General features: G+C 42.2%; 1 protein-coding gene across 1 annotated transcript in view; it reads right to left on the bottom strand.

The window, feature by feature from the left end:
* The window catches only part of PDSS2 (decaprenyl diphosphate synthase subunit 2), a 298,925-nt gene that overhangs the window by 15,807 nt on the left and 269,609 nt on the right, over positions 1-13,509 (bottom strand). Inside the window, exon 7 of the mRNA XM_049771201.1 lies at positions 12,863-12,895. Coding sequence (XP_049627158.1) covers positions 12,863-12,895 — 33 coding nt within the window. The remainder of the gene's footprint in view (positions 1-12,862; positions 12,896-13,509) is intronic.

The following is a 13,509-nucleotide window of genomic DNA, read 5'->3' on the forward strand; positions in this document are numbered from 1 at the left end:
AAAGAGATAGGCTAGAGAGAAAATATAGTGGATAGAGCAATTTCCCTGTATGTGGCTGACAGGGTTTGATCTCTGGTACCCCATACAGTCCTCCAAGCTCCATTAGGAGTTATATCAGAGAGCAGAACCCGGAGTAAACTCACAACAAAAATGAAAGAGAGAGAGTAAGAGAACTCGTAAAGGCCTAGATCTCATGCAACAAGTACACATAAATGATGCATTAATGGATAAGAGGTAAAAGTTTGCACAATATTTTTACATCTATGACAGGGATCCTTTCCATAGGGGGCACCATTGTACTTTGCAGGATTCAGTTTTTAGAGGTATTCTGTGTTTGGCCCTATCTGATGAACAAGTAAGAGATTTTATCAAACTGGAAAATCAAGGATTGGAGGGATAGAATCCACTCAACTACAAACTTCAGTAACATCTTACACATCATTAATCTAAGTCATGGATTCTGGGAGCTCTAGTGTTATCTCAGTAATTCTGTTTGAAAATGGAAGTGGCACAGTCATCTTGCTATTGGAAGGCCTCACAGTCAAGCACATCCAGGATCAATACTCAGTCTGATGTGGTAAGTGGGGAAGCTGAGAAGTGCTTCGGAAACAAGGGTACACTTCACATACACTCACTAAAAAATATCGCTTCTCATTAAACATCTTGAAAAATTCTTATGACTATATAAACCTGGTCTGGTTTGAGTATATACAGAAGTGAAAAAACCTTCTAACTGAACAAAAGCCACATTCTGCTTTCACTTTCCCACAAAAAAAAATAAAATTCTGGAAGACCATTTCAGAATTCACCATTTTTTTTCCCAAATGGCAAGGAGAAACTGCTTTTCCTTAAGATCTACTGACAACTGCTTCAATGAACAAACAGGATCTTCTGTAGAAAGCGAAGGCTCTGATCTCTAAATTCAGGCATACAAGCACTCCTTGCGCACAGGTGGCTTCGACACCCCACACTGGGAGCCATAATTGAATCCAGCTACCCTGCAGAGTGGAGCACTTACCCACAGAACCAGCCTGGAAGGCATTTCTAGTGTGCTTCTTAGATCAGATTCAAAAGGTAACCTCAGCTGAAGTTTTGTTTTAACCCAGGGAGTGCAAGGCATTAAGGGCATTTGGTTAAAAAAACACTTGGGGAGAAATAAGAACAAAAGTGGATTTAAATATGTCTTATGAATTAAAGAGTAGAATAAAGGTACACATGTTTGAGATATCTCTTGGAATATTGATTCAGACAACAATAATACAATACAGGGGCCGGAGAGATAGCATGAAAGTAAGGCGTTTGCCTTTCATGCATAAGGTCACTGGTTCGAATCCCGGGATCCCATATGGTCCCCCAAGTCTGCCAGGAGTGATTTCTGAGCATGGAGCCAGGAGTAATCCCCGAGCACTGCTGGGTGTGACCCAAAAATCAAAACAAACAAACAAAAAACAATAGAAACTAGAACAGGATAGTGGGTAGGTATTCCCTTGCTCACGACTGACCAGGGTTCAATCCCTGGCATTCCAAATGGCCTGCCAGTTGTGATTTCTGAGCACAGATTGAGAAATAAGTCCTGAGCAATGCTGGGTGTGACCCCCCCAAAAAAATCCCAAAACATAATAAAACACAAGTCAAACAAAAAGCAGTAATTGAGTAAATAATTCTTGGTTCCTATGTGTCAGGCTCTGTGTAAGGTCCTCAGGGTAAAGAGGTGAGTACAACTAGCTCTGACTCCAGGCTGGTCTTTATAAATAATGTTAGTCTGCTTTAGTTTCCTGATAAATACTATGTATTATATAGTGTTACCAATTTTGGGGGTCCATGAATTAAAAATAATAAATTTGCAGCTGTCAGGAGAGATGCAGTCAGAAAATTTTCCTATACATGGATGTACATGGAATCTATTATGCTGAGTGAAATAAGTCAGAGAGAGAGAGAGAGAGAGAGAGAGAGAGAGAGAGAGAGAGAGAAAGAAAGATGCAGAATGGTCTCACTATGGGTTTTAAGAAAAATGAAAGACATTCTTACAATAATAATTTTCCGAGACAAAAGAGAGCAGGGCTGGAAGTTCCAGCTCACCTCATGAAGCTCACCACAAAGAGGGATGAGTTTAGTTAGAGAAATAACTACATTGTGAACTATCCTAACAATGAGAATGTATGAGGGAAATAGAAAGCCTGTCTAGAGTACAGGCGGGGGTGGGGTGGGAGGAGGGAGATTTGGGACATTGGTGATGGGAATGTTGCACTGGTAATGGGTGGTGTTCTTTACATGACTGAAACCCAAACACAATCATGTATGTAATCAAGGTGTTTAAATAAGATATATATGTTAATAAAAAACATAAAAAATAAAATATATCTTTTAATGTATTTAAAAAATAATAAATTTAAGAAAGGGAGAGACCACTCCATTAAATATTATTATAAACTAAATAATATAACATTTCATAAGAAAATTAGAAACCAAAGGTCAACAGCTAGGAATATATGATTTGAAGAAAAAAATAAAAAAGATTTAGAATTGCCTTGAGGATTGAGTTAAAATAGTATCAAAGGTATTTGGATCAATGAATGAGAGGGTGAGATATTTTATGGTGTCATAAAGTCTTATCATTAAAATTATTTAATAATTTTATTCAAGATACACAAGGGAATAGAAATCATGATCATTAAATCAGATAATGCTATTGAGGTGTGTGGGATTTCTAACACCTCAGAGAACAAGAATCTAATTTTAAAATAACATTAAGAAATCAGAGGAATAGATCATCAAAGCAATATGATAGTCACAGGGGAAAAATAAAAAATAATGTACTCAGAAACTTCTGAAGGGAAAAAAATAGCTTGTTGATGGGGAATGAAATAATGTTCAGAGGGCAACTGTTGTGCAAAAAGACATGGACCCAGAAAAGTTAGAATGCTGGGGGACAGAGTGCCAACCTGGGTTTGATCCCTGGCATCCGTTATTATCCTCCAAATAGGTCAGAGGTGATTCCTGAGAAAGCCAGGAGTAACTCCCGAGAATAGCCAGGTGAGGCCCCAAATTTAAAAATAAAGAAAAGGTGCCAGAGAGATAGCGCAGCGGTAGGGCGTTTGCCTTGCATGCAGAAGGATGGTGGTTCGAATCCCAGCATCCCATATGGTCCCCCTAGTCTACCAGGAGTGATTTTTGAGCGGAGAGCCAGGAGTAACCCCTGAGTGCTGCTGGGTGTGACCCCAAAACAAAAACAAAACAAACAAACAAAAATAAAGAAAAAATAATTCAAAATTCTGCTTCAAGGCACTTCTGGCATGTGTGACCAGTATTTATCTTTTAACTGAAAGTTTATGTGGTATAAAAGCTTCTATGCTTAATTACAAACAGATATGCCCCTAATGAAGTCAGATTGATAGTACAAAAGGTGCCAGCTTTGATTCTGGTATACTATAGAATTCCCTGAGCATGGCCAAAAGTGATCTTAGTGAGCCCTGAGAAAAATTGGGTATGACCCACAAACAAACACAACCCAAAACCAAAAATCAGCATCAAAATGTCCCAGTGAAGACTTTAACATCCATAATTATATATTTGGAATAAAAACAGGAGTTGCAAGAACCAACCTTAAGTAATAAGTCTCGGGGGTAGGGAAGCTAAATAGAATATAGTCATTATTGCTGCAGGGAAAAATACTTATCTGAGATATGATTGCTGACAGAGGGGTAAAAAAAAGGTGGTTTACCTGCTCTCAAGGAAATGATCAGTCAGGAACTGAAAATTTTCCAATGGCAGTCTGGTAGAATCTTCCGGTATCTTCTCTTATATACTGCTGTTAGGTCAGCAGCCTGAGAAGTCTGTTAGTGCTTCAGCCCCCTCCATCCCCCAAACGGGCCTCTAAAGTCTTACAAGAAAATTCAGTGTGAAGCAACCTCATTTCCAACAGTGCTTTTCTGGTTTTTTGCCTTTTTCTTTTTCTTTTTCTCTTCCTTCCTTCCTTCCTTCCTTCCTTCCTTCCTTCCTTCCTTCCTTCCTTCCTTCCTTCCTTCCTTCCTTCCTTCCTTCCTTCCTTCTTCCTTCCTTCCTTCCTTCCTTCCTTCCTTCCTTCCTTCCTTCCTTCCTTCCTTCCTTCCTTCCTTCCTTCCTTCCTTCCTTCCCCCTCTCTCTCTTTCTTTCTCTCTCTCTTTCTTTCTTTCTCTCTCTCCTTCCTTCCTTCCTTCCTTCCTTCCTTCCTTCCTTCCTTCCTTCCTTCCTTCCTTCCCCCTCTCTCTCTTTCTTTCTTTCTCTCTCTTTCTTTCTTTCTCTCTCTCCTTCCTTCCTTCCTTCCTTCCTTCCTTCCTTCCTTCCTTCCTTCCTTCCTTCCTTCCTTCCTTCCTTCCTTCCTTTCCTTCCCTCTCTCTCTTCCTTCCTTCCCTCTCTCTCTTTCTTTCTTTCTCTCTCTTTCTTTCTCTCTCTCCTTCCTTCCTTCCTTCCTTCCTTCCTTCCTTCCTTCCTTCCTTCCTTCCTTCCTTCCTTCCTCCCTTCCTTCCTTCCTTCCTCCCTCCTCCCTTCCCTTACTCCCCCTCCTCCCTCCCTCCCTCCCTCCCTCCCTCCCTCCCTCCCTCCCTTCCTTCCTTCCTTCCTTCCTTCCTTCCTTCCTTCCTTCCTTCCTTCCTTCCTTCCTTCCTTCCTTCCTTTCTTTCTTTTTTTTTTTTTTTGCCAGAGAAGCAATTTCTTGGGATCAAGAATTAAAATCTGTATACATGCCCAAAATCTGAATTTGGGCCAAATAATTTATCAGTTTTTAATAGCTTTGGACAGAATAGGAAAAAAATTATCCCAGTTTAAAACAGAATTTATGTTTTGTTTCTTCTTGTGAGGGTGTGGAGGCACACCTGTCAGCACTCAGGACTTATTTCTGGCAGTACTGGGTAGGTAATGTTGGGGGATCAATGGTCAGGCCCATGCAAGAAAAGTGCCTTGACCTTGTTATGCCTCCAGACCAACCATTGACACCAAAACAGTGTGAACCACAGTGCCTCCCACACTTCTGGACTTTAATCCCTGGACCCCTGGACTCTGAGGTCTGAGATCCTTGGCTCTGCAGGTCTGTCTCCCAGAATCACAGAGGAAGTGTGAGAAAGCACCAAGATTCAGTGTGTGAGGCCTAGCTCACAACAAAGTTGGGTGTACAAACACTGTAACCAAATGTGTAATACAAAGTGCTGGAGAACACCAGCACCAAGGGTGTGTGTGCCCCTGCCAAGCACCGATGTGGTCCCTTGTCGTAGCAACAACAGCGGGAAAAAAAAAAAAAAAAGGAAGGGGAAAGGAAAGAAAAGAAAATTTTAGTGGAGTAAAAGGCCATGTCATCACTTTTATGGGCTCATCTACATTGTTACATGTTGTCTTTCAGTCTTCATTGAGTATGTATAATTTTTGAGGGTTGCATCCATAGATAATGGTAACTGAATTTACCCTTAAATTTTTTTTGGGGGGGGGGATCACAGCTGGCTCTGCATTCAGGGATCACTCCTGGTGAGCTCAGAGGAACATCTGGGATGTTGAGGAACAAACCCAAGTTGGCCACATGCAACTTCAGTTGCAGGCTCTATCTGCTTTGCTATCTCTCCAGCCCCTAGGTTTTTGAAGTTCAATTTATCATGTTTATTATTTATTTTTATAAGTTTTATTTATAAAATAAGGTACCATTATTTAAAATATTTCTTTTTTAGGGGGGTTGGGCCACACCTGGTGACGCTCAGGGCTATGCACTCAAAAATTGCTCCTGGCTTGGGGAACCATATGGGACAGAGGGGGATCGAACTGCAGTCTGTCTTAGGTCAGCTGCATGCAAGGCAAACACCATACCACTGCGCCACCACTCCTTGATTTAAAATATATATATATATATATATATATATTTTGGTTTTTGGGCCACACCCCGTGACGCTCAGGGGTAACTCCTGGCTATGCGCTCAGAAGTTGCTCCTGGCTTGGGGGACCATATGGGACACCAGGGGATCGAACCACGGTCTGTCCTAGGCTAGCGCAGGCAAGGCAGGCACCTTACCTCTAGCGCCACCACCCGGCCCCTTAAAATATTTCTAATAACAAAGTTTAATGCATAAACTTTTCAACACCACACCCTCCACTGGAGTGTCAGTTTCCCTCCACCATCATCTCAGGATCTTTTACTAATTCTCCTTAATTTTTTTTTAAACCACTGCTACCCCCTTTCTCCTTAATTTTTAAAATAATTTTCTAGGGCCCGGAGAGATAGCACAGCGGTGTTTGCCTTGCAAGCAGCCGATCCAGGACCTAAGGTGGTTGGTTCGAATCCCGGTGTCCCATATGTCCCCCGTGCCTGCCAGGAGCTATTTCTGAGCAGACAGCCAGGAGTAACCCCTGAGCACCGCCGGGTGTGGCCCAAAAACAAACAAACAAAAATTTTATTAAAATAATTTTCTAAATTATATTTTTGGTAAGATAGTTGTAATAGTACTAATGTGGGATTTACCCTTTAAATTATGTTATTAAAATATATATCTAATGTACTATTTTATAACTAATATTATAAATTATGTTATTGTACAAGTCCTTTATGAAAAAGCGGGAAAGGATGGGATGGGAGTGCTGGAGAAAGTATAAGGCCTTGCCTGCAGTCAATCCCAGGTCTATTCTCAGTACTACATATGGTCCACAGGACACTGCTAGGAGTCATCCCTGAGTACAGAGAGGAGTACGTCCTGAATACTACCATGAGTGGCCTAAAACAAACAAATTCTTCCCTCAATTAAGGAGATGAAATTGGGGGCTAACAAAGTTTCTACAGTCCCCACAATAATGACAAAAACAGAAGCTCTAAATGTTGGGACTACTTTCTGAGGTCAGAGGCACAATGAGACAATATGATGGGAGACAGGGATGCTGTGTGGAGATTTCACCACTGGAGCTCTGCAAAGCCACAGAGCAGAAGCTGCAGCATCTGCCCAAGAGAAGGTACAGGAAAGAGAAAATACAGCAACATCTGGACTCTAAATGTGCCAATGAAAAAAATTCTCAGCCACTGAGCTAGGGTTATGAAAGAGACAAGCATGCAAAAACTGTCTGCCAAGAAATTTAAAAAAAAGTCTTGCTTTGTCAGTAAAGAAAGGACAGTAATATTTACAGAAAATCTGTTTTATACTCTATGTTCAAAAAAGTGGAACTCATGGGGCCGGAGTGATAGCACAGCAGTAGGGCTATTTGCCTTGTACGTGGCTGACCAAGGATGACCAGGGTTCAATTCCCGGCATCCCACATGGTCCCCTGAGCCTGCCAGGAGTAATTTCTGAGCACAGAGCCAGGAGTAACAACTCCTGAGCACTGCTGGGTGTGGCCCCAAATCTATATAAATAATTTTTTTTCAAAAGTGGAACTTGGGGCTCAATATACAGCAAAAACAGTTGAAGCAATCTCTGTAACAAATAAAGAAGACTTGGCTAAAAGGGCAGAGGACCATGATGGGATGCCGTGAGGTGACCAGGACAGGCCTCTTCTTTATCAAGAGAAGTGGTGCCTTGTCATGGTGCAGATGCAGATGTCTGTGGACGGCACTTACTGCTTGGAAGAAAAAAAGTGCAATGTGTTCCCTACATGAATGCACTTTATAATGAAAACAAAACAAAATACCATGCAAGAGCATGGGGAATGGGGGAGAAAGCAGAGGAACAGGTGAGAGTGAGAGTGCAACCTCCATGCTGCTTCTGAGTGGCACAATAGGTTGTCACTGAGAGAGCTGCCCTCAACCCAACCCAGGGCAGACCAGGCACAACAAACCCAAGGCCCAGACATCTCTTCCTTTGATTGTGAGCTGGAGTCCTTCCTACTGAAACAACACTTCCAGGACCTCTCTTTACTAGAGACTTGAGTGGGAGGGGCCGGAGAGATAGCAAAGCGATAGGGCATTTGCCTTGCAAGCACAGACCCAGGACCAATGGTGGTTCGAATTCTTGCATCCCATATGGTCCCACCCCCCCACCTCCCCACCCCCCCCCACTCCCGCGAGCCTGCCAGGAGTGCTTCTGAGCAGAGTCAGAAGTAACCACACTGTCAACAGCCAGGTGTGGCTCCCAAAACAAATAAAATAATAGATAAATAAATAAATAAATAAATAAATAAAGACTTTACTGTGAGCAAGTGTGTGTTTTGTGTGAGTCTTGTGAAGATACCAAACAAAGAATTCTCTTCCCTCCAACAGTCTTGGGGGAAAGGAAAGGAATGACATTCAACAGTCAGGGCTGGAGTTCCTGGAACTTGTTTGGTATTGTGGCACAATGAACAGTCTATTTAAAGCACAGTCTTAGGCATCTATAAGCAGGAGACCAACTCCACAGCACCAGTCTGTTTTAGCTGAGGAGATCCTTACTTGGGTCTGTTTTGCTAAAGCCTTTACTATTTATTGTTATATTTTTGGTTTGAGGGCCACACCTAGCTGAGTGCTCAGGGCTTACTTGCTCTTCTCTCAGGAATCACTCATAGTTGTGCTTGGGGCCATATGGGATATTGGGGATTTAAACTCAGGTCAGCTGCATGCAAGGCCAGGTGGTTTAATCTGCTGCACAATCTCTCTAGACCCTGAAGCCATCATTCAAAAGAAACTGGGAACAAAAAAGCGTGTGCATCTTGGATATATAAGCCAGCCATTTTGTTAAAGAATTAGAATTGTAGAAAGCCGAACTATAGGTGCCATGTTTTGCCTGAAGTGGTAAAAATACCATCTGCCTCAGTCTTTCAGCAGCATGCTGGTTTCAAGTAGCAGTAGGGCTAAACTATAAGCATACGCTCAGCTCCAGCTGGGGAAAATACACAGAAGTTTAGAGATGTTTTTCAAAGCAAGGATAGTCAACATATTCATTTTCTTTCAAAGATATTAGTTACCACAGCAAACTAAACGTGAACATGGTCTGAGAAGCTTCTCCACCAATATGTGTCCACAAGTTCTTGCAGTTCAGCAGGTAGCTCTCTTCCCTCTAGCACTGAATCCCCGCAGTTTTGTGCCTCCTGGAGCTTAGGAAACAGGGGCAAGCCTAAGATACATCTAGTCACAGACCAGTCATGGTACTGTCCTGTGCATATCCCTTTAGCACTGGCTTCAGAACAAAAATGATTAGAACAATCTTTGTGGCCACAGTTCACTGTGGTAATTACATTCTGCCTAATAAAACTCCTGCAGGTTAAACTGGGTCCAAAGTGACTCCAGGCAGTCTCATTTTTGAAGCTACTGGGTAGTATCACTTAACAGTTAAACAGCGTTTCTGCTCATTCTGCCCTCGAGGTAGGTGAGTGCCCATCGCAGGCAGACAGCTCTGGGGCCTGTTAACCACCTTACAAGGCAGGAGAGACTTAATGAATTAATAGTGGTCGAATGCTTTGATATCTTCAGATGAAAGGCAATGCAGCAGCGTCAGGCTGTCAGATCTGAGCTCTATCACAACAGGAACTCAATTAAAAAGTAATTCGATTTCTCATCTGAGTGTTTTGAGTACAGGCCACTCTTCGGCTGAGTGTGACTATCAGGCTAGAGAGCCTTTACAGCCTGCCCCTACCTTTCACCCATTCAGAGCCTGGCAACATTGGGAAACAGGCAGAGAAAGTCACAAAATACAGACTAGAAGATTTCCTTGTGAAAATAGATACTTCAGATAGGTTTTAACTTCTGAACACTCATGATGTATTATTTCCCCCCTGCTTTTGTTCTGAGGCTACACTTAGCACTGCTTGGGGATCTCACAAATTTTGAATGGGAATCAGTCTCCTACATGCAAAACATAAGCATAGTCCTTAGAGTGATGCCTGGCTCAAATCTCAGTACTTGGAGCTGAAAAAATTTTCAGCAACAGTTTTCAGAGAAGGCCATTGAGGGTTTTTGGACAACATGCAGCTGTGCTCCAGGCTCACTCCTGACTCTGTGCTCAGGGATCACTCATGGTAGGGATTGAATTAGGTCTATCACACAAGGCTGTACTATTTACCTGCTGTACTATTATTGTCTGGCCTTATGGAAATCTGCTTTAAGTGGATAAACAGAAAGCACCTCCCTCCTAACGGCACTGAGGCTACTACTCTTCTAATTTTAGTGCCTCTGGGGAAACCACTCACTTTGGGAAATACTGGTCAAGTTTATTGATCAAGCCCTGCCCTTAAATATCAGACTAACACTGCACATTTTAGGGAAAGGGTTTCTAATTACTATTAAGAGCAATATTACTGGGCACTTGGTAGAGCAATCTGGGACTGCTGCATGTAGGAACATTTTTTGTTGTGGTGGTCCATGTGCTGTTTTTTTTTTTTTTTTTTTTTTTTTTTTTTTAAGTAGAACTAGAGATACAACCCAAGTCCTCACACATAAGAAGACTGCATTCTTTTTTTGGGGGGGAGGGGGACATTTAGTGGTTTTTGGGAGAGTACTCCCAGGTGTTTGGGATCACTCCTCAGAGAATCATGTAGTGCAGCAATCAAATCTGATTTTATGCAGGCAAAGCCTGCACGAAAGCCTGTTGAGCACACAGACAGCACACACACACACAGACACATATGTATAAAGAGTAAATTGACTAGAGAGAGAGATCATATGTGCAAAAGGTTGAGTGTATTCTTTGTGGGAGCCCAAATTTGATCTCTAGCACTACATGGTCCCCTGAACATTGTTAGGAACAACACCTGTGCACAGACCCAGAATGAGCCCCTAAGCAACCCTAAACCAAACTAGAGTAACAAAACAAAATGGATTTGAGTCTACAGCTCTTAATTCTAGATATCTCACAGCACCAACTGAATGCAAGCATGTATCAAGTGTTGCTTCCTTGGTGTGAGCAAGGTTTCTTACTGTAAACCATGGACTTCAGACAATAATGCAGTATCAATATAGGTTCATTAATTATAAACAATGTACCTATAAAGGGACAGAGCAACAGGACAATAGGCTGGAGTGTATGCTCTGCATATAGGAGGCCCCGGTTTGATATCTGGCACCTCTTAATCCCCCAAGCACTGCCAGGAAGATCTCTAAGCAATAGAGATTCTATCAGGTGTAGTCTCTAAATCAGGGGTCTCAAACTCACGGCCCGCGGGCCGTTTGCGGCCCTCCGTACAACATTTTGTGGCCCTGCCCTAGAGGAATCTTTTTTTGTTCTGTTTTATTTAGTTGTTTGGATCACAATGTTCAAGGCTTACTACTGACTTTGCACTCAAGGATCACCCTGACTTTGCCTCCTGCGGCCTGCAGGTAAATTGAGTTTGAGATCCCTGCAACCAAATCAAACCCAAAACAAATAAGAAGTGCACAATATTTGTGGTGGGGGATATTGCATGATGCAGGGATAAATGCGAAGGCATTTTGACTTAATTTTGCTGTTAATCTAAAACTGCTAAAAAATACAGTCTATTAAAATACAGAAATAGCAGAGATATCAGGGGAGATATTGAGTTCAGTCTGAGATGTGCTGGGCTTGTCTGCATGAGGAGACGTATTAATGGTGCTTGTGTGGGAATATGATGGGACTTAGAGAGATATTGACGATGGGACAATAGATGTGGAGGCCTGTGGGGTCAGAGGTGCTATTATGATGTAGGTTTTTTTGAAAGGAGGCCAAAGTTGGTGAGTTAGAAAACAGGAGGGACTGCAGTTCAGGTAGATAAAAGCTGGAATAAAGGCCTAGAGATATGGGTATGCATGGAGAGTTCAGGGTTCCTGATCAGTCTGAAAGGAATCCCCCTGGACTCTGGAGTCTCAGTCACAACCAGAGTCCTGTCTTGGGAAAAGAGGTATGCTCACCCCCATGACAGTCCTGACTGCTGCATAAACCCCATGATTCCTAAGTTTCTTTAGCCAAGCCTCAGATGTATCTCACTGATCAGTGTTCCACCTGTCCCCAAGGGGCAAAGAGTTTATGGCTCAAGTGTGCCCACAGGTCTGCCGTGGCACAGAAATGAATTGAACTTGTGTAGCAATTTCCAAGCTATGTGTCAACATTATATTTGGAGAGCTGGAAATATAGTACAGCAGGTAAGGCTCTTTCCTTGCACAAAGCTCACCTGATTTTGATTACTGGCATCACATATGGTCTTCTGAGTCTCCCTGAGCACAGAGCCAGGAAAAAGCCTTTTAACCTCTGCATGTGGTTCTAAAACAAATATCTGGCCCAACTCCCCAAAAAAGCATACCTAAGATTATCTATGAAAATGTTACAAACCCTTTCTTCTCTCCACCAAGGATCATCCAGGCATATGACATTTTTGTTGTGTTTTGGGGCCATGCTACAGTTCTGTGCTCAGAAATCAACTCCTGGAAGTGCTGTGGGGACCATATGGGATACTGAAGATCATGTCAGCCAAGTGCAAGGCAAGCACCTAACTCACTGTACTATTACTCTAGCCCCATAGGTGATATAGAACCATGGCTTTGAAAAGTCCAAGACTGTGCTGGTGGTGCTTCCTGTATTATCTAATAGCACTAACCCCTGCCTTCCATTCCCCAGGTCAAAGACAAAGATTAATGATTTCACTGGCTTACTTTTTTTTTTTTAAATCAGGTCACTTACTACAGAATGGCATTATACTTCATGTCCAATGAGTTATTTACCTATCTCTCCCACTAGAATGTATCTGGATAGGAAAGACTATCTGGGTCACTGTTGTACTTTTAACACCCAATAGTGTCTGTCACGAGTAGTGCTTCAGACCTAAATGTATCATTAAAGAAATGAGATTTTACTCATGAATGCCTGTAACTTCACAGGGAATATATTTTCTGCTTTGAATGGGGGTGATTCTCTTTTGACCTCTCAAATACAAATAAACATTAAACACCTAATTGGCACATATAAGAAGGGGTAGTATATTTAAAAAAAAAAAAGCTACCTACCTTAGCATAGTTTAATCTTCCGTTCTCTTTAGCCTGAAATAAAAAAGAGGGAAATTTATTAGTTCTGTAAAAAATGACTGTTACTGGAACTTCTGCTTCTTAAAAAAGAAAAATCAAAGATTCCCATTTCTATCTTTATTTTTTTTTTTTTTTGTTTTTGTTTTTGGGCCATACCCGGCAGTGCTCAGGGGTTAACTCCTGGCTGTCTGCTCAGAAATAGCTCCTGGCAGGCACGGGGGACCATATGGGACACCGGGATTTGAACCAACCACCTTAGGTCCTGGATCAGCTGCTTGTAAGGCAAACGCTGCTGTGCTATCTCTCCAGGCCCCCATTTCTATCTTTATCCATGGCAATATACCCAATTTCTAAACATAGAAAAAGAATGAACAAAATATAATGAATTCACATATCAATTCTATGTAGATTTGACTAGTAACTCCTTTCAGCCATCTTCCCTTTGACCTCCATGCTGGTCAAAGACCAAAAGAGCAAAAGGGGCCAAAAAGGGCTAATCGCCTGGGTCAAAGGCCTTATATAACCTTTCAAGACCACTCCCTGGAATGGGAGGGTCTCAGGTAGGTACACCTAAATCCAGGGTGGAGTTACAATCTCCCAGTGTCCCATATGGTCCCCCCAAGCCAGGG

This window comes from Suncus etruscus, chromosome 4 (assembly GCF_024139225.1).
Source record: "Suncus etruscus isolate mSunEtr1 chromosome 4, mSunEtr1.pri.cur, whole genome shotgun sequence".
Taxonomy (NCBI): domain Eukaryota; kingdom Metazoa; phylum Chordata; class Mammalia; order Eulipotyphla; family Soricidae; genus Suncus; species Suncus etruscus.